At 50.5% G+C, this 23,123-nt stretch overlaps 1 protein-coding gene across 1 annotated transcript; it reads left to right on the top strand.

Moving 5' to 3' along the window:
* The first annotated feature begins 9,891 nt into the window (after window positions 1-9,891).
* On the top strand, window positions 9,892-22,713 carry GSDMA (gasdermin A). The gene is made up of 12 exons (XM_037492037.2): window positions 9,892-9,960; window positions 11,724-11,942; window positions 12,128-12,308; window positions 15,763-15,928; window positions 16,736-16,832; window positions 17,338-17,385; window positions 17,793-17,819; window positions 18,278-18,298; window positions 18,903-19,057; window positions 19,478-19,592; window positions 20,589-20,662; window positions 21,250-22,713. The coding sequence occupies exons 2-12, from the start codon at window positions 11,729-11,731 to the stop codon at window positions 21,490-21,492; spliced, it is 1,341 nt and encodes a 446-aa protein (XP_037347934.1). The 5' UTR covers window positions 9,892-9,960; window positions 11,724-11,728; the 3' UTR covers window positions 21,493-22,713.
* Window positions 22,714-23,123: the final 410 nt, after the last annotated feature.

Here is a 23,123-nt window from a genome sequence, read left to right on the forward strand (position 1 = left end):
GTAAAAACCTTAATTTTCCAAACAAGATTTGGGAAATTACTTAAATAGTATTAAAAAAAAAAACCAAATTAGAGCCTACCCAGTGGCACAGTGGGTTGAATACCACGCTTTGAAGCTGTCCGCAGCCTCTGCAGTGGGTTCAATCCCGGCCGGCCAGGGAGATTCCCACATGGTGCAGCAGACCTCTCCTGTCTGACCCGCTGCTCCCCTCAGCAGTGTATTTCTGTCATCTGCCTGTTCTGCTCCCTGCTCTGTCTCTGGTGAATCCTCTCACCCTCCCGTGCATCTGGCCTGTACTCCAGCTCTTGTATAAAAATAAAATAAATAAATCTTAAAAAAAAAAAAGAAACAAATTAAAAATAGAGTTACCCATGTTAAACTTTCCTCAAAACTTAATAACAAAGAAATTATAGTTTCAATTCATCCCAGCAGTGAAATCCCCAATTCAATCAATCTGAATTAAATCAATAAGGTCATTTTTTGGGCCTCCTGGGTGGCGCAAGGGGTTAAGCTTCACAGCACTGTGAAGCTATCTGAAGCCTCTGTAGCACGAGTTCGATCCCCAACTGGCCAGGGAGCTACCCACATGTCTCAGGCAGAACTCTCCTGTCTCACCTGCTGCTCCCCTCAGCAGTGTATTTCAGTCAGTCTGCCTGTTTTGTTCCCCACTCTGTCTCTGATTCTAGAATAGGCCCTTCACCTATTCTAGGGGTGAATTCTAAGGGTGAATCCTCTCACCTCTACACCTCTGATCTGTACCCCAGTTCTTGTATGCATAAATAAATAAATCTTTAAAAAAGAAATCTTGAAGAACTATGAGGCAGTCCTGAAAAGTCCTCCAAAAGCCAGGAGTTAGAGTCAAATCCAGAAGCCACACCACATAACATGTAACACAAACATAACACGGCCCAGCAGATGTCGAAAGTCTCAAGACCACCAAGAGAGAACACAACCAGATCCCACTTCTCCCAGAAGATTCAAGAAAAAAAAGTTCTTTTCTATCCAGTCTTTTACTTTACTTTTAGAAACTATGTGGGGGCCTCCCCGGTGGCGCAGCGGTTGAGCGCTGGGTTGCGAAGCTGCCCGCAGCCTCTGCAGCACTGGTTCGATCTCCGGCTGCTCCCCGGCCACCGGAGGAGGGTCCCGCATGGCGCACAGATCTCTCCTGCCGCCCACTGCTCCCCTCAGCAGTGTACTTCGGTCCCTCTGCCTGCTCTGCTCCCCACTCTGGCTCTGGTGAATTCTCTCACCCTCCTGCGCTTCTGACTGTACCCAGTGCTTGTATAAATAAATAAATAAATCTTAAAAAAAAAAAGAAAGAAAGAAAGAAACTTTGTGGACCCCCTGGTAAAAGCTAGTAAAGCCAAGTTTGTAGACATTAATAGTTAATTCAAATTCTTTAACAAAACCTGCTGGATCCTGAAATAGACCTAAGAAATTCCTTAGTTATAGCCCTAAGTTCTGATTTTGTTCATGGAGCACAATGAGGAAACAATGAGGCTGTGCCTTCTTTCACAGTTGTAATCTTTTCTCAAAAGGGAGCCTCAGAAAATTCCAGAATTGAGCTCTTATTGTTTTGACTTCAGCAGGAGAGAAGGAGGCAGTGAGACAACATCAGGCCCTGCAGCTCTGAAAGCTGTGGAGATAATGGAGGTGTCAGAAGTTCTACCGGTTTGGGTATTAATCTACCTTTTGTAGTTTTCTCTAGTTCTTAGACAGTCTTGAACTAGGAAATTCCCTTAGGAAATTATTCTAACATTTCCATGCTCAGATACTTCCAGGAGCCACACAAAGTATGCATGCCATTCACTCTGTTTGACTTTTGAGCTGGCTTCTTCTAATTGTGTATACAAATATATAAACTTGGGCCATTCCTATGTGCCCCACCTTGGCCACCAGCCTCGTCTGGTGAAACCTGTCCACTCTTAGAGCCACTTGTGTCCGTATGGCCTGCTGGAGTGCTCATAGGTGGCCAGTCACTGAATGTCCCACAGTTTTCAATTCTGACAGCTCGTTTCCACACTGGTTCAACAACTCAATTTTTTGGCTCAGTGAACCTGTTTGTCAACTTAAACATCTGAATAGGGAAAACGCAGGGTTGAGCCACAAACTTACTCCCTCTAGTTCTCTGGTTTTAGAGCCAGGAAAAACTGAGCACCAAAGTTTGGAATTTCCTGCAAGAGCAGAGGATGATCTTTACTACCCAGGCAATATCAAACAATTATCTAATAGACTTGAGGACTATCAACCATCAGCCTGGAGGTCCCAGATCTGAGAAGGACTCACCCTTGCCAAAGGGGTGCTCCAGGGAGGGGGTGGGCTCAGTGGGTCCTTCTGGTACCAAGGTGCCAGTCCTCTCTGCTCCAGGTATTCTCAGGTAGTTCTTCTGGGTCCCTTCATGGTCACCAACTGTTGATTGAAACAAAAGTCTCAGTAATACTTACACAAAATTTATTAGATAATCAAAGTGAGGATTCAAACCCAGGAAGCAGTCCAACAGGCTTCACTCTGTGATGACTATTCCGACAATCACTCATTAAAGTTTATATACATAGGCATACAGAGTCACTGACATTTAAAAAAAAGTAATTATTCCAGACTGGGGGTGGGGGAAGCTTCTGTTTTTCATCTATAAATTCAGATCTTTCAATTTCCTAAGTGATCTTGACCTAAAGAAAAGTTTGGTGCCAGCCATGAGCAGAGGTGGGCAAATGCTGGGGTTTAGCCAATTTCTAAAGAATGCACTTGGGGGCCTCCCTGGTGGGGCAGCAGTTGAACGCTGGGTTGCGAAGCTGCCCGCAGCCTCTGCAGCACCAGTTCGATCCCGGCTGCTCCCCTGCCACCGGAGGAGGATCCCACATGGTGCACAGACCTCTCCTGCCGCCCACTGCTCCCCTCAGCAGTGTACTTCAGTCCTTCTGCCAGCTCTGCTCCCCGCTCTGGCTCTGGTGAATTCTCTCACCCTCCTGCGCTTCTGACTGTACCTAGTGCTTGTATAAATAAATAAACAGATAGATAAATAAATAAACAAACAAACAAATCTTTAAAAAAAAAAAAAAGAATGCACTTGGGAGACACAAAGGCTGGGAACCCACTGCTTAAATCCTCTTTATCTGGCTGACAACTTGTTCATTAGTGGGGGTTGAAAGGCTGGTCTACCTGCAGGCAGCAGATTCTTGCATGGCCACTTCACAGAACAGGAAATGAGCCAGTTCTGACTTAAAGGCCTACACAGGTGGCTTTGCTCTCCTGTCCCTAGGAGAGAAGAGGGAATTTCAGAACATTTATAATATGTTCATCCCAGTCCCTGTGGGGGACACACACACATATATACACACACTCCACTTCCCAGGGAATGAAATAGGGAGCAGTGAGGAGAGACAAGGGGCATCTAGGAGTGCAGCTGAGGAAACCAGGCATGGACAGGACAGGGTCTCACCCACACAAGCCAAGCCCTGCCCCACCCACCACAGGAAGCTGAAGAAGCTTCAGGAGTGTGCTCAGAGCATGTGCTTGTCACTGAAGCCGTTGAAGGACGTCACCCTGGAGAAGGGGGACAAAGCCGGAGGGGGACAAATCCCCCCTCTTACTGCTATGGGATTCAAGGTTGGGAATCATCAGGATGCTTTATCTGACCCACCCCCAATCCATACACATACTTGCCCCACTCCTGCTCTCCCATAGCCCTTGAGTCTCCCCTACATGCTGGCCTATCATTGGGACACCCGAATATCCCTCTCCTCATCCAGACCCACCGCTCTTCCAACTCCCCTAAAAACAGCATTTTCATCTTTAATAATACCACTTTTCCTGTTTTCTAAGGACATTTCCATCTATTATCTTACAAAACTGTGAGATAAGCTAAATTGCTGTTTTTACCCTATTTAGGAAACTGGCTCAGGAAAGCCTCGTGGCTCACCAGCTATTCGGTGAGTCTGTGAGCACAGGTGGGTTTCCAGGTTCCCAGTTGTGCTTTCCCCTTGCAGCTCCACGCTCACCCACTGCCAAGCTCCTCTCTTTCCTTTCTCAACCATCTCCCCTATCTTGCCTGTCTTTCGTGAGTTCTCTCAGTTCCACCACCAACATCAGTCTGACATCTTGGCCTCTCTCCTCAAAGGGCAGTCACTGGAAACAACCTCCGAGCTTGTTGGGTGCAATGTGAGGGGAGGTGGGGAGACAGACCTGGAACAGCCCCCAAGTCAGGCCTTTGGAGTCAAGCTGAAATCTGGGAGGTTAGGGTCTTCCATTCCTGTTCAGGCTCCCCCCAAAAACCAGCTTATGACCCCAGCCCCTACTTGGTCCCTTCCCAACTCCTTCTGTGTGGCTCCCTGAGGCCCGTCTTCTCCTGCACCCACACTGTGTTGTGTATAGTGGTGAGGGGAGCAGCCCAGAGAAAGCAAGAGGGTCAGGGAGTCAGCCAGTGCCCCCTCTCTTATCTCACAGACATTCCCCATTCAAAGACAAGGCATTGAAAATGTTCCCCTCTGAACGTTAAAGAAACTGAAGGACTCTTGTCCCCTTCCCCCATAATGTGATGGGGTCTGGGGAAAGGCTGACGAAGTCTTACAAGGCTAGAGGCACACAAAGACCCCTTTCTCCAGCAAAGAAAGAAACCACCAAGTAAGGAACACAAACCCACAGCACCTTCTCAAAACCCAAGCAAGGTGGGTGGGATGCAAAAGGGTCCCTCACACTTTGACAGAAAGTGGAGATGACTAAGATCCCAGTGCCTGTTTCTTGGGCCCTTTGTCCATCCCCCTGCCCCTGTCTCCACCATGCAGATCTGGGCAGGTGAGGGCTGCTCCGTGCAGGCAGATGCCTCTTCCCTTGAGGTTCTCCGTCCTCCATCTCCATCTACCCTAGTCACCCATGTGTGTTGCCTTCCCCTCTCCAGAGAGGTGAATGTCTGCTGGAAAACAGCCTTAAGGACTTGAGTTCCCCTAACACCCCTCACCAGATCCTGCCCTATCCTCGTCCCCTGAGGAGGGGTGCCTGAGGGAGGGCCCAGGATGCCAATTCCCAGACACCAAGCCACAGCCCCTGTGCCTGGGATGGGGGACCCGCTGGGTGAGGTCATGTCAAGGCGGATGGAAAGGGGTAGAGTCCTGGTCACCACTCTCCTGCAGCTCAGTCAATTTTACCCAAAGTTTAGTCCGGACCTGAGCCGGCGCCCCACACACGCTTTCAGGTGCCGCAGGTTGAGGTGGAAGAGGAGCTGCTGACGCTGAAGGGCCTGACCGGGTTTCAGGCGACCGCCAGCCGGAGTAAAGAACCCGCGCGGCTAGCGCAGGCGAGGACGCTGCAGGCGCGGGAGGACAGGGGAGGAGGGGCGGGGGCGCCAGGGGCGGGGCCGAGACGAGTGGGCGGGGCCTATGTGGATGGGCGTGGCCTATGCGGATGGGCGGGATTTCCAGCAGCCGGGCGATTGGGAGGTTTGGGGCGGGGCTTGAGAAGGCTTGGGGCGGGGCTGGATCCCCGGAGGCGGAAGTCGGGGGCGGGGCTGAAATGCCGAAAGCGTGACTGGGAGCGCTGGGGGCGGGTCCGGGGCGGTTTTGGCGCGGGGGGCGGGGCTGGGCGATGACGGACGGAATACGAGAGCGAGGTGGGGCTCAGGAGCCTGCCGGGGCGTGGCTGCGGGCGACTGCCGCCCAGGGGGGTCTGGATGGGGCATAAACGATCTTCTTCTCCAGGGGGCGAAAGCGGCCGCATCCACCTTGGGACAGTGACTCGGCCCTTGCGGTGAGGAAATCCCCACTCTGAGCGGGTAAACCTGTCCCCCCTCCTGGGGAGTTTCCTGTCTCTGCCTGCAAGGATTTCCATCTGATCACTAAGCATTTCTCTGCCTGGAGGATGGCGCCCTGGATCTTATTGAACCAGCTCTAACTTTTGGGAGCCTGAGGGGCGGGGATGGGGACTCAGTTCTGAATGACCACAGGAGACTGTACGCATCTCCCATACTGTCTGGGTTCATCCTCTACCTGCTGGAGATCAACATGATAAGGCTAGGGAATGGGGATGGGGTCAGTCAGGCCAACCTGGTTAGGCCCCCATGGTATTGCAGGCCCTGCAATATAATTCATGGGCCCGTATAAAATGAAAAGGTAGGGCTCTAAACATCAAACTAGAAGAGAAATCAAGAAAGCAATCCCTTACAGTCACATTTAAAAAAAAAAAACCAGACACATGAAAAAATACTCATCATCTGTTGTCAACAGGGAAATGCAAATAAAAACCACAAGGTACCACCTCACTCCTGTAAGAATAGCGAATATCAAAAAAGGGGGGAAAAGGAACCATCATACACTGTTGGTGGTAATGTAGAGTGGCCCAGCCACTATGGATAACAGCATGGAGGTTTCTCAAAAATTTAGAAACAGATCTACCAAAAATAAATAATAAATTAAAATAATCTACAATCCAGCAATCCCACTCCTAGCTTATCTACCCAAAAGATGCAAAAATACTAATTTGAAGGACTATGTTCATTTCTATGTTCATGTAGCACTATTTACAATAGCCAAGTTATGGAAACAACCTAAGTGCGCATGAACAAGTGAGTGAATAAAGAAGGTGTGTTATATATACACAGTGGAATACTACTCAGCTATTTAAAAAGATTAAATCTTGCCATTTGTGACAACATGGATGAAGCTAGAGGGGGGTTGCTAAGCAAAATAAGTCAGAGGGAGAAGGACAAATACTGGATGATTTCACTCATATGTGGAATATAGAAAAAACAAAGGAACAAAAAAACTAAGCCAAAACAAACTCTAGAAATCTGACTATAGAACTGAAACTGCCATCAAAAAAGATAAACACATGCAATTTGCAGCAACATGGATGGCGCTGGAAGGGATCATGCTCAGCGAAATAAGCCAGAAAGAAAAAGAAAAATACCGGATGGTCTCACTCATAGCAGGAATCTAGAAAACTTAAATAAGGGACCAGGAAAATGAATAACTATAAGAAAGTGAAAATCAAAATCAACAAAAAACTATGAACCAGAGACACTCTATGGGCAGTGGGGGGCGGGGAGGGGAGGGATTGGGGTCAAAATAAGGGGGTTGCAATTGTATGGGGAATATAAAAATAAAATTTATTTAAAAAAAAAAAAAAGAACTGAAGCTACCAGAGAAGGAAGCTGGGGGGAGGAGAGTAAGGAGGATATAGAATATGGCAGAGGTTTATGGGTCTTTGGTGGTGGACATGGTGTTGAAACATACATCTGAAGAGGTGTGAAACATGTAATCCCAAATTATATATATTGTTGTAAACCACTGTTATGTCAGTAAAGATAATACAATAAAAAATAAATGAAAATGTAGGACTCCTTGTTAAAAAACTAAGAATTATCATTTAAGATGGCAGCAGTAAAAATTAAAACATGCCACTCACCAGCTTGCATGCCCTTGCAGCTGGCTCTGGTGCCAGGCTACTAGCAGAGTAAATCAGGGTCCAAACCTGAGGAGCTGAAGCTGAGCGAGGTCCTGGTGGGACTCTGTGACCTGGACATGCAAGGGATAGACCTCTCTGTACCTGGGATCCTAAGGAAGGCCTTGGCAGCACCGTGTGCCCTTTCTATCACCTAATCCACCTTTAAGGTGCTGGCCAACAACACCCAGCTTTCCCTAACCAGAGCTGGGGGGAGCAGAGAGGGGCATGGTGTGGACCTGGTGAAATGGTGTGGTGTAATGGAGAGGCACTGCCTATCCATGCTTCTCTTGGAAGCTGACTTTCAAAATCTCAAGCTCTAGTCTCTTTAGCATTGATCTGGGGGCTCTTTTCCATCAGCAGGACCAGCAATCACGTGGTTGGAGGGACACTTGGTTGTCTTTCATCAACCATGAAGTGGACAGAAGCTCGACTACCCACCCCAGCTGCATAATACTAGGTTCAGAAAGAGTTGAGATCCTGAGAGGATCAGGTGACAATGGAGGCTTCTTTGGTTTATACCGAGGGATGGTGCTGAGCTCCTTGCCCAAATCAGCCTGCTGGGCCTGGGGGTTGGCAGCAGAGGGCTGACAGTAAGGGTTGACAACTTGGAGTTTGACGCTGACAATGTCTGTCTGCCTGCGTTGTCTGAAGTTCACTCTGTGAACCAGAGAGAAATTCTGGTTCCCAGAGATCGGGTGCCCAGGACTCTCTCCTCTAAGTCAATTCTCTTTCTTAATCCCCATCTTCTATGAACCACCCACACACATCACAAGTTTGATCCTCACACCAGCAGTGATTACCACTCACTAACTCCCTTGATTGGCCAGCAGAGGGAGATAGAGAGCAAAGCCAGCCACTCACATCAGCACCACAAACCTCAGCCTCCTGTTTGATTAAGTTACTTTTGATTGACCTGAGGTGTACTTATGTATTAGTCTTACATCTCTTCCAGCATGATTTAAATCCTTCCCAATCCCCTTAAATGTAAACCACGACTCTGAGAAGGAACCTCTGGGCCCTAAAGGGGATCTGTGATGTATCCCTAATGAGGATCCCTAATGATGGGGATATGGGAGTGTGACAGAGAGGATGGTTATCCTGGAGGCGGGGGTGCACCTGGAGGGAGGCAAGCCAAAGGGTGGGGCAGGGAGCAAAGACCCAGATGGGCAAAGTCCAGTTTTTTTAAAAGATACAGAAGCGAGATATAGGAGCAGCTGCCGTACTGGATGAGACTTTGGACCCAGAAGTGAACTATTCAAATTTAGAGTTTTGCTGAGTGTGGTGTGGTGGTCCAGTTTCCCCCCCCCACTCACCACTGGCCCCTCAAGAAAACTTCCAGTTAAGATCAAAATTACTCTTCATGGCTTTCGAACATGTTTTGTTTTTGGTGAGATAGCGAGGAGAGTCTTGAGGCGAGAACTGGAAGGCGTGGCTGTGTTCTGGCTGCACACACAGACCATCTCCCCATCTCCGGGAACCTTACTCGTGACTGTCTCGTCTTGTCATCTACAGTCCTGTGTAAAGTCCTCTTTAAAGTTCCTTCCAGGCAAGGACTTCAGACATGGCCAGTGCATAAGTGACCTACAGTGAGATGTCTGAACTCCCATCACAGACACATACTTGAGGACTTTCCACAGATTTCACTAAGCCTCTGCCTCTGTGTGTGTCTGTGTTTATGTGTGCATCTGTGTGTATCTGTGTATACCTCTATGTCTGTGTGTATATGTGTGTGTATCTGTGTGTGTGTCTCTGTCTATATGTGTGTGTGTGTGTGTGTGTGAGCGCACACACCACAAATTCCATGAGGCACAGAGACGCTGAACAGGAAACAACAGAATCCATTTGGCCTATCTCCTTCTCCTGCCTACACAGACATATGCGTCTAGCAGGGCCGTGGATACATCCATGCAGCTAAAACAAATGGCGCGAGGTTGTCGTGTGCTGGCTGACAAGCAGGAAGATGGAGGACAACTCCTCAGCTGCTCTGCTCTCTGCTGGAATCTGAAGACACATAGGATTTCTTATCCCCTTATCACACCTCGAGGCCTCATCACAAATCCTAGATGCTTCCTCATGACCATGGTGACGTCAGAACAGAGATGGCTTCCCTCATCCCACACACACCCCACACACCCCAACACCTACTGCCTCTGCAGCCCATCTACCAAAGATGCCCTCCTTCCTTTCCTCTCATCCAGTCAACATTCATTTGCCACCTGTGTCTGGGCCCAGCTCCCCCACCCACGCTGGCACCTGCCTGGCAGCTCCCCACCCACCCCCTCAGCCCTTAGCAGGTCAGGGCCCAAGGCCTGGGGCAGGGCACACATGGAACAGGTTGATGCTGTTCTCCCGGAAGTGGAGCAGGAGGGGAGGGGTGACTGGGGCGGGCGGGGGCCCTGGAAGCCTACATCCCTGCCTCCCTAGAAGCATAAAGCATCAGCCTGTGCTGGTCATCCTGCAGACCGAGCGAGACCTGGGCCCTCACTGCAGACCCAGCTGCTGGACGGGACCTGGTGCTGCTCCCTGGTAAGAACGTGATGAGAGCCAAGGAGGCAGGAGGTGTCTCAGGGATAAAGAGGAGGTGGGTGGGACCAGAAGGGCCTGAGGGGCCCTGGGTTCAGCAGGGCAGGTATCCAGACAGGCCTTGGGAGGGAAGGGAGAAATGGCCTGGGAGCCTGCCTGGGAGGAGACTTCAGTTACCCGAGCCCTTCCCAGGTGCTTTCTGGACACGGGGCTTGTCCTGTGCCATCCTGTCCCTCCTGGGCATGAAGGGTGAGAAAAGGGCACTGGACTCCTGTGGATGGCAGAAAGGCCCACGCACCTGCGCACAGGCCTGCTGTGTCCCTGCCTCTGTGAGGTGGGGAGGTAGGTGAGCCAGTTCCACGTCAGCTGGTGTGTCCTCTTTTGCCCACAGGGATGATCCATCTGTGCCAGCTTTTTCCAGTCAGAGCACCTAGACTTGAACACAAAGCCACTGAGCCCAGGCTCCCGCAGGCCCACTTTGTCGGAGGCTCTCTCTCCCCAGCCTGTCTCTCAGGGTCGCATTCATCCACTCACATGCCCTTTGCTCGTTCATTCTCTCCACACACATTTTCCAAGATCTGAGTCTACGGCTCCACACTCGGCACTGATGCCCCAGAGATGACTCAGACCCAGGTCCTGCCCTCTGGCAGGTCACAGTCGGGCAGGGAAGAGGTGAACAGATCCTAATGGCGGGACCTTGCAGGTGTTTCAGAAGGCACTGATGAAGGGCTTCAGGAGCGCAGGGTGGAGACCTTAGCTGTCTGAGTGGGTGAGGGAGGTGGACACAGAGGAGGTGACTCTAATTGAGTCTTTTCTTTTTTTTTTTTAAAGATTTATTTATTTATTTATTTATTTATACAAGCACTGGGTACAGTCAGAAGCGCGGGAGGGTGAGAGGATTCACCAGAGCCAGAGCGGGGAACAGAACAGGCAGAGTGACGAAATACACTGCTGAGGGGAGCAGTGGGCGCAACAGGAGAGGTCTGAGCGTCATGTGGGACCCTCCCCAGTGGCCGGGGATTGAACCGGCACCGCAGAGGCTGTGGGCAGCTTCACAGCCCAGCGCTCAACCACTGCGCCACCAGGGGAGGCCCTCTAATTGAGTCTTAAAGGATGAATGTGGCTTCTTTAGCTGGGGAGGGGGCATTCTGAGCAGCGGAAGCAAAGGCAAAGCAGACAGAAGTGCCTGGATCTATTGGTCAGTTCATGGAGGGCAGAGGGTCCACTCACCCACGAGCCAGGATTGGCACAAGGGAGGTACAAGGCACAGCACAGGGACCCAAAATAAAAGGGCAGCTGGGTGAAGGCACCGCCTCCCCACCCCTGGGCCTTGTGGGCGGCCACCTGGCCCCGTGCACCCCTGGCCCTGGTGGTCACAGCTCTTTTCTGGGCGCAGCTGTGTGAGAGGAGCTGTACTTCCAACGGGAAAGGAAAGACAACTGGACTCCAAGTGTGTGTGGAAAATGAGTGCGGGGCCAGGAAACAGCCCTTGGGAAGAAAGGGAGGTTCTGGCTCCTCCAGCCTGCCCTGTGACCGCAGGGAGCTGCTTCAGCTCCTGAAGCCTTGTTTCCTCACCGTTGTAAAGTGAAGCTGCCTTGGCTCTGCCTCCCTTCAGCTCTGAGTCCAAGTATCCGGCATCTCTAAGCAACCCCCAAAAAAAGAGCCCCCTGAGAGATCCCCCAGGAGAGCTGGGTGACCTCTCTCCGCAAGTGCCTTCCTGGGTCCTGGTCTCTCAACTTGCCACTCTCCATCTGCCCCCACCACAGACACAATGACCTTGTTCGAAAATGTCACCCGGGCCCTGGCCAGACAGCTAAACCCTCGCGGGGACCTGACACCCCTTGACAGCCTCATCGACTTCCAGCGCTTCCATCCCTTCTGCCTGGTGCTGAGGAAGAGGAAGAGCACGCTCTTCTGGGGTGCCCGGTATGTCCGCACGGACTACACACTCCTGGACATGCTCGAGCCGGGCAGCACACCCTCAGGTCAGCCTCAGTCGAGGACTCGGTGCTGAGGGAGGGGGCCAGGCACCCGCTATGAGGAGGACACAGAGCTCCCTCTACCCAGACGTGATCGGGTATCATGGAGCCCCAAGTTCTCCTTAGGAGCTCACTCGTAGGGGGGGAGGGATGCGCTCAGCCCAACCCTTCTCACCTTCTCCCTCCTACAGATCCAACAGATGTGGGCAAATTTAGCTTTAAAAATATGCTGGATGCCCGAGTAGAGGGAGAGGTGGATGTGCCGAAGACCGTCAAGGTGACGGGGGCGGCAGGGATGTCCCGGAGCAGCACCCTGGAGGTCCAGACCCTCAGCGTGTCTCCCAAAGCCCTGGAGAGCTTGCACCAGGAGAGGTGAGAGCGGGCACCACTGGGGGCCTGACGGGACGAGGTGGGGGGTGCATGGAGAGCGTGCTTTGGTGCCTGAGAGCCCTGAAGGCCATCCCACAACAGGGAAGCTTTGGCAGACCCTTCTGACTAGTGGGGGCACCCAAGCCATTGCCTAGTCACCCTCCCACCTTCCCATCCAAGACCACCCACCCATGATTACACTTGAGCGTCCGCATGTGCAGATTTACTTGCTGTGATCACTTCACCTCTTGGGAACCTCAGTTTTCTTTCCTGAAAGAGTGGTAAGTTTGGGTGAAAATCTCTAGAGTACCTTCCCACTCTAAGACTCTATGACAGATACTAAAAGGACGGGGTCTTAAGTGCTCCCTACTGTGGCTTGACCACAGCGTCTGCTCCCATAAACGAAGCCTCCCGCCTGGCCACCTACACACTCCAGGCTACCCTCGGAAAGGCTGCCCCGGCTGCACAGGGGTGTGGCAGATGCCATGGCGATGCTGGGGATCTCAGATGTTTGGCTTGACGGGGAGCAGGCTTTTAAGTAGTGGTTGAAAGAAGGAGATGAGGACTGCAAGGCAGGGGGAGGGCCAGGTGCTGGGGAAGTCACCCAGGCAACATTTTATATAGACTCCCTGAGTGCACGGCACCCTGCTAGGTGCTGAGATGCCCTCAAGCATGTTGTCCGAGAACCCTGTGATCTGAGATTACAGGACAATGGTAGCTGTAATCAAAGGTAAGATGTGTCCATGGGGGTGAGGGGTTGGCTGAGTCGGGGGACTTCTGGCTGGGGAGAGGACAGACTTCACGGAGAAAGCCTGATCTAGGTCTTGAAAGATGAGTAGAAATTGGACATGCAGGCTGGGAGAAGGGCATTATGAAGGCATGTGGGTAAGAAACCTCAAAACCTGTCAAGTACCTTGAAATAGTCTGTTTGGCAGGAGCAAAAGAAGTGGGAGTGGAACAAGTGGGAGACGTGGGGGGGATGCAGGTCATGGAGGACACAGGTGCTCTGCTACGTGTTGTGACTAATCTGCCAGGTGCAGGAAGAGTCTCAGGTAGAGGATGAGGGGCGGGCCTTGAAGCAGGCAGACCAGGCAAGACCCTCTCTACTCTCCACCAGAGACATCAAGGGGAAAGCTGAGCCAGGAAGATCAGGCAGAGTCAAGGAGGAATGGACACAGGCTTCTGGGGAGACAGGGCAGACTAGACACCACAGCTCACTGCAGGGTGAGGGCGAGGGCTTTGTCACCGATGATCGTGATAGGGCCTCCTTGGTGGCCTAGGGGTAAAGTCTCAGCACTATCAACACAAAGGCCTGAGTTCGAATCCCTGGGCAGGGAGCTGACCCACATGACACAGCACCTCTCCTGTCTCGCCCGCTGCTCCCCTCAACAGTGTATTTCTATAGATCCACCTGTTCTGCTTCCCACTCTGTCTCTGGTGAATCCTCTCACCCTCTGCACCTCTGACCTACCCTCCTGACCCCGTTCTTCCAGGCAAAAAAAAATAAATGAATTTTTTTAAAGATTTATTTTCGGGTCTCCCCGGTGGCGCAGCGGTTGAGCGCTGGGTTGCGAAGGTACCTGCAGCCTCTGAAGCTCCAGTTCGATCCCCGGCTGCTCCCCAGCCACTGGAGGAGGGTTCCACACAGCGCGCAGACCTCTCCTGCCGCCCGCTGCTCCCCTCAGCAGTGTACTTTCGTCCTTCTGCCTGCTCTGCTCCCCGCTCTGGCTCTGGTGAATTCTCTCACCCTCCCGCACTTCTGACTGTACCCAGTGCTTGTATAAACAAACAAACAAACAAGCATACAAATAAATAAATAAATCTTTAAAAAAGATTTATTTTCTTTATTTATGCATACAAGAACTGGGGTATATAGGTCAGAAGTGCGGGGGAGTGAAAGGATTCACCAGAAACAGAGTAGGAAGCAGAACAGGCAGATCTACTGAAATGCACTGCTGAGGGGAGCAGAGGGTAAAACAGGAGAAGTCTGCCGCACCATGTGGGCAGCTCCCCGGCCAGGGTTCGAACTCATGTCAAAGTGGCTGATGATAGCATGATAGTGCTGAAACTTTAACCCCTGCACCACCAGGGAGGCCCGCAAATGAAATCTTTGAGAAAAAAAAAAAAGATGATCTTGATAGAGACCTTGATAGAGACCAAGATGACTATCAATGATCTCTATTGTACATAGGAAAGTTAAGAGGGTTGATTTCACTACACATACAACATGGTAACCATGTGATGAGATGGATATGTCCAGTACTTGGACTATAGTGGTCATTTCTTTGTGTATGTGTGCATGAAAACACCATATGGTGCACTCTAAATATATACAAATGTATTTAAATACAGAAGATACATGATAAGTTTTTAAAAGGATGACCCAAGTGGTAAGAAATAGGAAGACAGAGACGGCAAGCAAATTTGGAAAGGAAGATCATGAGTTCCTTTTGGACGCTTTGAGTTTGTGGCTCCAGTGGAACATCAGCGGAGAGTGTTGAACAGGTAGTTGGAAACGGGGTGTGGCGCCCAGGAGAGAAAGCCCAGGTGAAGACATAGGTGATGGTCAGCAACATCAAGATTAAAATTACAGAATCAGGAGAAGAAACTGTTGCGGGGAGCTCAGAGAACAGAATCTTAGAAAACATAACATTTTAGGAAGCCAAAGAAATGAGAAAATGAGATGCAGGCAGAATGGATAGGATTTAGAAGCCAGAAAACCAGGAGCAGAAGCGGGAGGGGGCTGGGGGGAGCACAGTGCCATCGGAAGCCGGGAGCAGACAGCATGGCACTGGGGAGGTTGGATGGCAGGGTCTGAGGCTGCAGAGGGAGAGAAAAGGTCTTAAATTTGGTGGGTGGGAGATCCATGTAATTTCAATTGAGGAGTGGAAATAGAAGCCAAATTATAAAGAACTCGAAAGGGGCAAGACAATGAGCAGGGGCAGAGCCTGCAAGAGACATGCTAATGAAGTAAAAGAAAGAAGTAGATTAGTAATTCCAGGGCGTAGCAGGACATGCTCCTGCATGCAGGCAAACAGGAGAAAGGCCTGGTGTAAATCACGAGAGGGTGAGAGATACAGAGAGAGGGTCCCACAGAGATGAGCAGGACTGAGAACAGGGAGGAGAGGGAGGGAAATCTCCGCCTAGAATGAAGGAAGAGCAAGAAGGCAGCAGCCAGGAGGCCCTGTTTTGGGCCAGGTACTGTGCCAGGTGATTACCCAGTGTCTCTCTCAACAACCTGGGAGGTAGGTGTCATTATCCTCATTTTATAGATGAGGAAATGAGGACTCAGAAGCTGCCCCACCAGTAAGCGGGAGACCAGTGTCCACCTCAGTTGAACTTGGCACCCTCGTCCCTCCCCTGACACCACCTTGCCTTCCTTCTGGAAATGACAGAAGGTCCTCGCCGGGGCGGGGGAGGAGCTCTGAGCCATTCCCTTGGGCTTCTTCTGCCACAGGAAGCTGACGGAAGAGCACCCCTTCCTGAAGGAGATGCGGAATAGAGGAGAGAACCTGTATGTGGTGATGGAAGTGGTGGAGACGGTCCAGGAGGTCACTCTGGAGAGAGCTGGCAAGGCAGAGGGGTGCTTCTCCCTGCCGTTCTTTGCCCCATTGGGGCTACAGGTTTGGCACTGCACACACATACACACACACTCACACACTCACACCCACTCTATTCAGAGGCAGCATTAACTTTGCACCATCAGTGCCCAGGACACCAAAAAGGACCCATTCCTTCCCCCTACCCTTCAAGATCCAGGCCTCAGCTGGTGAGATATAGGCCCTAACCTCTGGTCAGTGGTGCCCAGTGTGGGCCCATCCCTGTGCCCAGGTGTGGCAGGGAACTATCAGGAAGGGGAAACTCAGAGCCATGGGTTTTTCCTCATGGTGCTTCCAATTTAAGGGAGAGACATCCTTGCCCTCAGAAAGTTCTTGTCTCATAAACAGGTGACTTAAAGCCCAGAGAATCAGGCTTGGAAAATTTAATGTAATCAGTGATGCCCTACATTCCTATATCTATTTTGTATAAATATTCAAGTGATGAGTTGTAACTGGGAGTAGGGGTTAGTCATGGAAGGCTTCCTGAAGGAGGTGTGCACGGGACAGATGGCAATGAAGAAGGGACCAAGGCCTGGATGGGAGCTCTAAGGTAGGACAGAGATGCACAAGCAGCTGATGGAGCAGGTCTGCCCAGTTCCTTCATGTGTCTGACTCAGGAAGTAAGATACAGATCTTTAGAGGGATGATTAGTGGACATGAGCAAAAGGGCTTTGAAGTTCACTCCATGGAGCCTGGACTCGAGACACCACTGAAGGGTCCCAACTTCTTATCTCCCCAGAGGCACTGAGGCCTGGTCCCCCCACCTCCCAAACCCAAAATCTCATTTTTGGGATTGCTGCAGATTCACAAATATTCCTTGTCTAATCCTAGGGATCCTTAAACCACAAGGAGGCTATAACCATCCCCAAGGGCTGCATCCTGGCCTTCCGAGTGAGACAGCTGATGGTCAAAGGCAAAGATGAGTGGGGTGAGCAGAGACCGCATATTCTCCCCTCAAGCCAAGAATTACCCACACCAAAACTAAGGCATCCTGGTCCCCTCTGGAGGCAACGTCAGGGAAGGAGAGCAGATGCGTGCTGCGTGTTGTCCAGCTGCAGGGGCTGCTCTGGAGAGGGCGGAGGGACTCCTGGGCCGAGAGCTCTGTGGCCAGGCACCGTGTGCACTGGGGGAGGGAGACACAGAGATGATAAGCCAGCAGGGTCTCTGCTCCGGGGAAGTCTGTGGCCAATGGGGGTCGTAGACACAGAAACAGATTCAAGGATGCAAGACAGAAAGTCATGTTATCCTCGAGATGGATTCACAGGGGAAGAAAAAATGATTTCTAGCAATAGAGGCAGAGCAGGGGCTGGGTAAGGCATTTGGGGGCAGGGTCCTAGCCCTTAGCAGAGCCCAGGGACTTGACACTAGAGCAAAAAAGGTGAGGGCAGCTGTTAAGAATCCTCCTGCTCCCCCCTCTCTCTTGCTCCTGACAGATATTCCGCACATCTACAATGATAACATGCAAACCTTCCCTCCCGGAGGCGGTAAGTGAGATTGTTCTCTGGCTCCCCACATCTCCTGCCCTAGCCCTGACCTTTTCTGCTAAAATCCTGCGCCCTCTAACTGCACACACTATTACCCCCTCCCCAAGAGGTTTTGTTGCCCAAGTTCCTAAAATATCAACTCCCAACTTTAGGAAAGACAGACAGAGGCATAGACATTCTGCCCAAGAAAGGCAGAGAGGCAGAAAGAGGGAGCAGGGAAGGCACGGTGGGAGCAGGAACGCGCCTGGAGACAGCGTGTGTTCCCAGATCGCGGGGGCGGATGAGCTAACCTAATCTCCATGTGTTTTCACAATGATCACTGATAAAGCTGCCTTGACAACTGCGCTAGATAAAAAGGCACAGACAGGTTTTATGCTGACATGTGTGTGTTTTTCTGTCTCCAGGAAAGCCAGAAGAGGAGAAGTTCATCCGTAAGTGTTTCCTTTCATGTCACTGCAACTTTCTTGACTCAGAATTTTAAAACTCCAGTCTTTTCCTTCCTTCTCTGCGGGACTGCTGGGGGAAATGGCAAGAGCAGGTCTCAGCCATCAACTATCCCCGAACTGTGGCAGAAATTCCAATACCAGGGAAAAGGCAGTGGGTGGGCAGAGTCTTTGGACAAGATGCTTGGGTGGGCGACAGCTCCAACCTCTGTGCTTGGGGCCCTTGGTCATTCTGGCCTGTTACACATCTGTGGGGCGGAGCCTCTGCGTCACCTTGATGCCCACTCAGTCCAGATGTCTGGCTTCCATCACGTTGGCTTCTCCCTGATCCATTCCTTCCTCCCACGAATGGAGCAAGAGGACCCTTAAGACAGATGTTGTCTTCCCTGGGTGTGGCTGCCATTGTGGGGGATGGCATTCTTACTGTGATTTCTTTTTCCCCTCAGTTATCCAGGCATGTGATGCTGGTATGGAATTTTGTGAGTTTCCCCCAAGATGTTGGCTTGAAGGTAGTGGAGATGCATTGGGGTGAAGGGACGGGAAGACAAGTGCTGAGTCCCAGGTCCTCCAAAGCAGGCTGGGACGCCTTCCCAGGATGCCAGGCCCCTAGAGGGTCAGGTTAAGGGTCAGGCGATCCCATCCACCCACATCCGGGATAACGGACTCACTGCTCTCCGAAGCAGTGCCTTCACTAGGTCGCCAAGGCCACTCTTTATCAACTAACTCATCAGCTCATCCTCAGCTTGTAGCTGGAGTGTTAGAAAAAGGGAAATCCATCACCTCCTGATCCGGGAGGGGGCCTGGGATCTCCTGGAGAAAGACAGCCTATTTAGATGTTAATACAGGTCCTGGCTCACCACCTCCGTACAAACTCACCACCACCAATACCCCAAGTCAGGGCTGGCAGATAACTTCATAACCACATTCCTTGGCCTCCCACAAGGGGAGCAGAGCACAGGGATCTGAGAAGGGCCCCAGAAAGGAGCCCCACAGAGGGAATCTGACTGAATCCAAGTGGGAAGGAGGCCGGCTTGGGGGGGGGTGGTGTCTGCCACATTTCCTGTCCCACAGGGGAGGTGCATGAGGACTTCAAGACACTGAAAGAAGAGGTTCAAAGAGAGACCCAAGAAGTGGAGAAGCTGAGCCAAACAGGGAAACGCTCCCTGCTCAGCTCCCTCAGCAAACTTCTAGGGAAGAAAAAGGAGTTACAAGACCTGGAACATACAGTGCGTCCCAATGGAAGGAGGGAGGAGGGAGGGCCTGGTGGGGTGCGCACAGTGGGCACAGCAGCTGGCCGGAGGGTTGACTGCCAGACCGTCATCAGTGGCCAGGGGAGTGGACTCTGCATGCCTCCTACAAAGCTACCAGGCTGCTGCCCCTCCACTGCTCCTCCCCTAAGCCCGACCCCCCAAAGCACATGCTTCTCTGGGGACAGAGCGTAAGCAGCAGGCAGAGGACCCTCTGCTGGAAAGAGGCTGGAAACTTTGCAGAGTCAAGGCTCAGGGAACAAGGGACCCAGGAGTTCAGTATTTTTCAGGACAGGACTAGAAAGGGAGTGAGGAAATGGGAACGTCAAGACATTTCAAGGGGTGACGAGTGCTGGGCCCTTTACCTGCGCCATCTTACCTGCCCACCTTTCCCCACAGCTTGAAGGGGCTCTAGACAAAGGACATGAAGTGAGCCTGGAAGCGCTCCCGAAAGATGTCTTCCTCTCCAAGGACACTACAGGTGCCATCCTCTATTTCCTTGGAGCCCTCTCAGGTAAGTGGGGAGCAAAGTTCTCATTGATACTTCTTGGTGGTGGTAGGAGTGAACCATTGAATTCACTTCCAAATGAATGAATGAGTGAATGAATGAATGCCAGGCAGACAATGCCCCAGTTGACTAGCTTGTGTGCACATTTTAGAAACTGGTTCCATCCCCAAAGATTTACCTGGTCACCTTGTTGTCTAAGAAGAAACAGCCCTAGTTTTATCAGTCACAGTTGAAAACTTCTGCACCGGGCCTCCCCGGTGGCGTAGCGGTTGAGCACTGGGTTGCGAAGCTGCCCGCAGCTTCTGCATCGCCGGTTCAATCCCAGGCTGCTCCCCGGCCACCGGAGGAGGGTCCCGCATGGCGTGCAGACCTCTCCTGCCACCTGCTGCTCCCCTCAGCAGTGTATTTCATCAGTCTGTCTGTTCTGTTCCCCGCTCTGGCTCTGGTGAATCCTCTCACCCTCCCGCGCTTCTGACTGTACCCAGTGCTTGTATAAATAAATAAATAAAAATAAATCTTTAAAAAAAAAAGGCATTATTAAAAAAAAAAGAAAAAGAAAACTTCTGCATCTAGCTAAGCTTATCCCTGTTACACAGCCACACCTGTTAATTTTCATTTCAGCAATTCTGACCTTGCCCCTGAATTCTCTTCTTGCATGAAACATCCCCCTCACCCTGCCACCGCCCAGTCCTTTAGGGGTTCAGCTGAGATGTTCATTCCAAGAAGCCGGCCCCCTACTCTAAGACCAAGGCAGACCCCTCAGCTCTGGGCTCCCCTAACTCTCCACTGTGATTGCACATTACTTTGTTTTTTCACCATACTCCATGTTCCTTCAGTGAAGGGAATATGACTATTTCCTAACACCCGGCAAACGTATCTAGCACAGAGCAGGCATTCAACCGGGGTGAATGGATAAATTAATTCATGATGTGATTCTGGAAGTGCACCCATTTGAAAGTGGTAATCCCCTTTGCACATCTCTCTCTCTACTTTTTTCTCCAGAGCTGAGTGAAGTCCAACAGAAGCTGCTGGTAAAATCCATGGAGAAAAAGATTCTACCCATGCAGCTAAAGCTGGTGAGAAAAAAACAGCAGATGCCAGGGAGAGCTTGGGAGGGAGTCAGCTAGAATGGGAGGAAAGATACAGATCTGGCCCAATGACAGACCTGTCCCGTCCCCCAGAGACCCTGTCCCCTCCAGGAGCTCAGGGTCACATCTCGTTTCTCTTAGCTTTTCTTCCTTTTTGCTGCCTCATGACCAATGATGAGAGTGGCTTTCTAGGTATTTACCTGGGGTTTTTAACCTGATCTTGGGAAAAGAGACACAAGACTGACTTTGCTTATTCCCAGGCCAGTGATGCGAGCAAATCGCTTTGTGTCTCTGAGTCAGCCTCAATTTACTCCTCTGTAGAATGGGGTTAAAAATAAACATGCCCCAAAAAAGATACATAAATAATAATTTTTTAAAAATAAAAAATAAATAAACATGCCACCCACTATACAGGGTTGTGTTAAAAAGCCCCCACGGCATTGTAAGGCAATGTCGTGAAAGGAGTTAGAATATGAGAAATACAGCCTTCTTTGTGATTTGTAAGAGACCACAAAAGAGAAAGTAAGAGCGATTTCCAGTTCTTTCTTTTCTCATGCTATTTTGGTTCCTTCCAGGTGGAGACCACCATGGAACAGAATTTCCTACGGGATAAAGAGGGGGTTTTCTCCCTGCAGCCTCAGCTGCTCTCCTCCCTTGGAGAAGAAGAACTGACCCTGACTGAGGCCCTTGTGGGGCTGAGCGGCCTGGAGTTACAGAGATCAGGCCCTGAGTACACGTGGGACCCAGACACCCTCCCCCACCTCTGTGCCCTCTATGCTGGCCTCTCCTTCCTGCAGCTACTGACCAAGGCCTCCTAACTTACTGTTTGCATCTGCTTCCTGCTTCCCTCAAGCCTTCCCTCCCTTCCTCCTCTGTGTTATTAACACCTCAGAGCCAACAGGGTGAGGGATGGAAACCCTAGCTGATCACCCCAGATTCCCACTTCCCCAGTCCAACCCTGTAGCTCCCCCTGCTCCTACAACCCCACAGCCAGATAAGCCTTCTCTGCTGATGTTTACTCCTCTAAGAGTGGAAATACTCAAGCTTTTAAAACTACATGAAAAGCAGTTCTGCAAAACCAAGTAAAAAAAAATTAATTTATTTCGTTTCCCAGTCCCTCCTGCTTCTGCTTCCAAAAATCAAGCTTCACTGGAATTAATGGTAAATATTATTTTTGGATGAGATGTCTTTGTTGTTGCTCTTTAAAGAATCTACCACAAGAAAATTCTTAATTTGTTCCAGAAAAAAAGAAAGGCATACTACATATAGATTATATGTATATAAACGCTCTATGTTCTTCAGACCAGAAAATGTTCAAAGAAGAACTTTGAGGGTATAGCATGTGGAATCTAGATTCTAAAGTAAGAAAATCATGAAAGCAGATTGCCTTCAGAGAGGAGCCTTTGGGGTCCTAAAGACTTGGGTTGAAGCCTGGGCAAAAGCAAAGACCTAGAAATATGTGGCACAAGCCCAAAACAGGAATAAGACAACTTAAATGTTTAGGGACTAGAAAATGTAGGCTTTTCCCAAAAATATAACTAGCAGTGCATTGCCTGCCTGTGTCTGTGCGGGCGTCTCTTACCTTTTTCTCTTTTCCTTAATAAACTTGCCTTGTTCTGATGAACAGGAATGTCTGCTAAGTTTCTTTCTCAGAGGAACCCAGGAATCCCACACACTGAACCCCCATTATCTGAACCCCAACAATCCTACACATGGATAATTCCTCCCAATCTTTATTATTTTTCCAGGGATGGTTGCTTCTGCAATTAGGGAAAGGGTATAAGCTTCTTCACTGACCTCACTGCCAGAGCAGGGTGTCCTGGAGGTCACCTCAGAGAATCCTAGGGAGGTCACTGCCAAGCACCTTCAAGACAGACTCAGAGGGGCATCTCCCTGGTGGCCTAGGGGTTAAGTCTCAGCACTATCACCACGAGGACCTGAGTTCAGTCTCAGCCCGGGAGCTGATCCATGTGGCACAGCAGATCTCTCCTATCTCGCCCGCTGCTCCCCTCAGTGGTGTATTTCAATAGATCTGCCTGTTCTGCTCACCATGCTGTCTCTGGTGAATCCTCTCACTCCCGGCACCACTGACCTATGCCCCAGTTCTTCTACGCAAAAATTAATAAAATCTTAAAAAAAAAAAAAAAAGACTCAGAGGATTTACTAATTGTTATATAAGGTCCCAACCACAAAGGTGCTCATTTCCACCAAAGAAGAGAGGTTTCACTTAGACTTAAGTCAGATACATACAATCACAATAGGAATTTATGGGGGGGGTCTACATTACAGCCATATGAGCATATAATTCAGCTGCATTAAAAGGAGGGGAGGGATACAGACCTCTTTGCAAGGTTCAGAGACTGATGACACAGAGTAGGTGGGCTTTGCAGAGTTGCAAGCAGCCTTCTGTTGACGGAAAGGGAAGGACCACTTCTCAGAGCAGAAGTCC

This window comes from Talpa occidentalis, unplaced genomic scaffold (genome assembly GCF_014898055.3).
Source record: "Talpa occidentalis isolate TD23 unplaced genomic scaffold, MPIMG_talOcc4v2.1 talOcc4.7, whole genome shotgun sequence".
NCBI classification, from domain to species: domain Eukaryota; kingdom Metazoa; phylum Chordata; class Mammalia; order Eulipotyphla; family Talpidae; genus Talpa; species Talpa occidentalis.

Coding starts and splice junctions, on each gene's coding strand:
- GSDMA (XM_037492037.2), top strand. CDS start 11,729: ATGACCTTGTTCGAAAATGTCACCCGGGCCCTGGCCAGACAGCTAAAC. Junction 18,299..18,902: donor TATCCAGGCATGTGATGCTG/GTATGGAATTTT, acceptor CCTGTCCCACAG/GGGAGGTGCATGAGGACTTC. Junction 19,058..19,477: donor TACAAGACCTGGAACATACA/GTGCGTCCCAAT, acceptor CTTTCCCCACAG/CTTGAAGGGGCTCTAGACAA.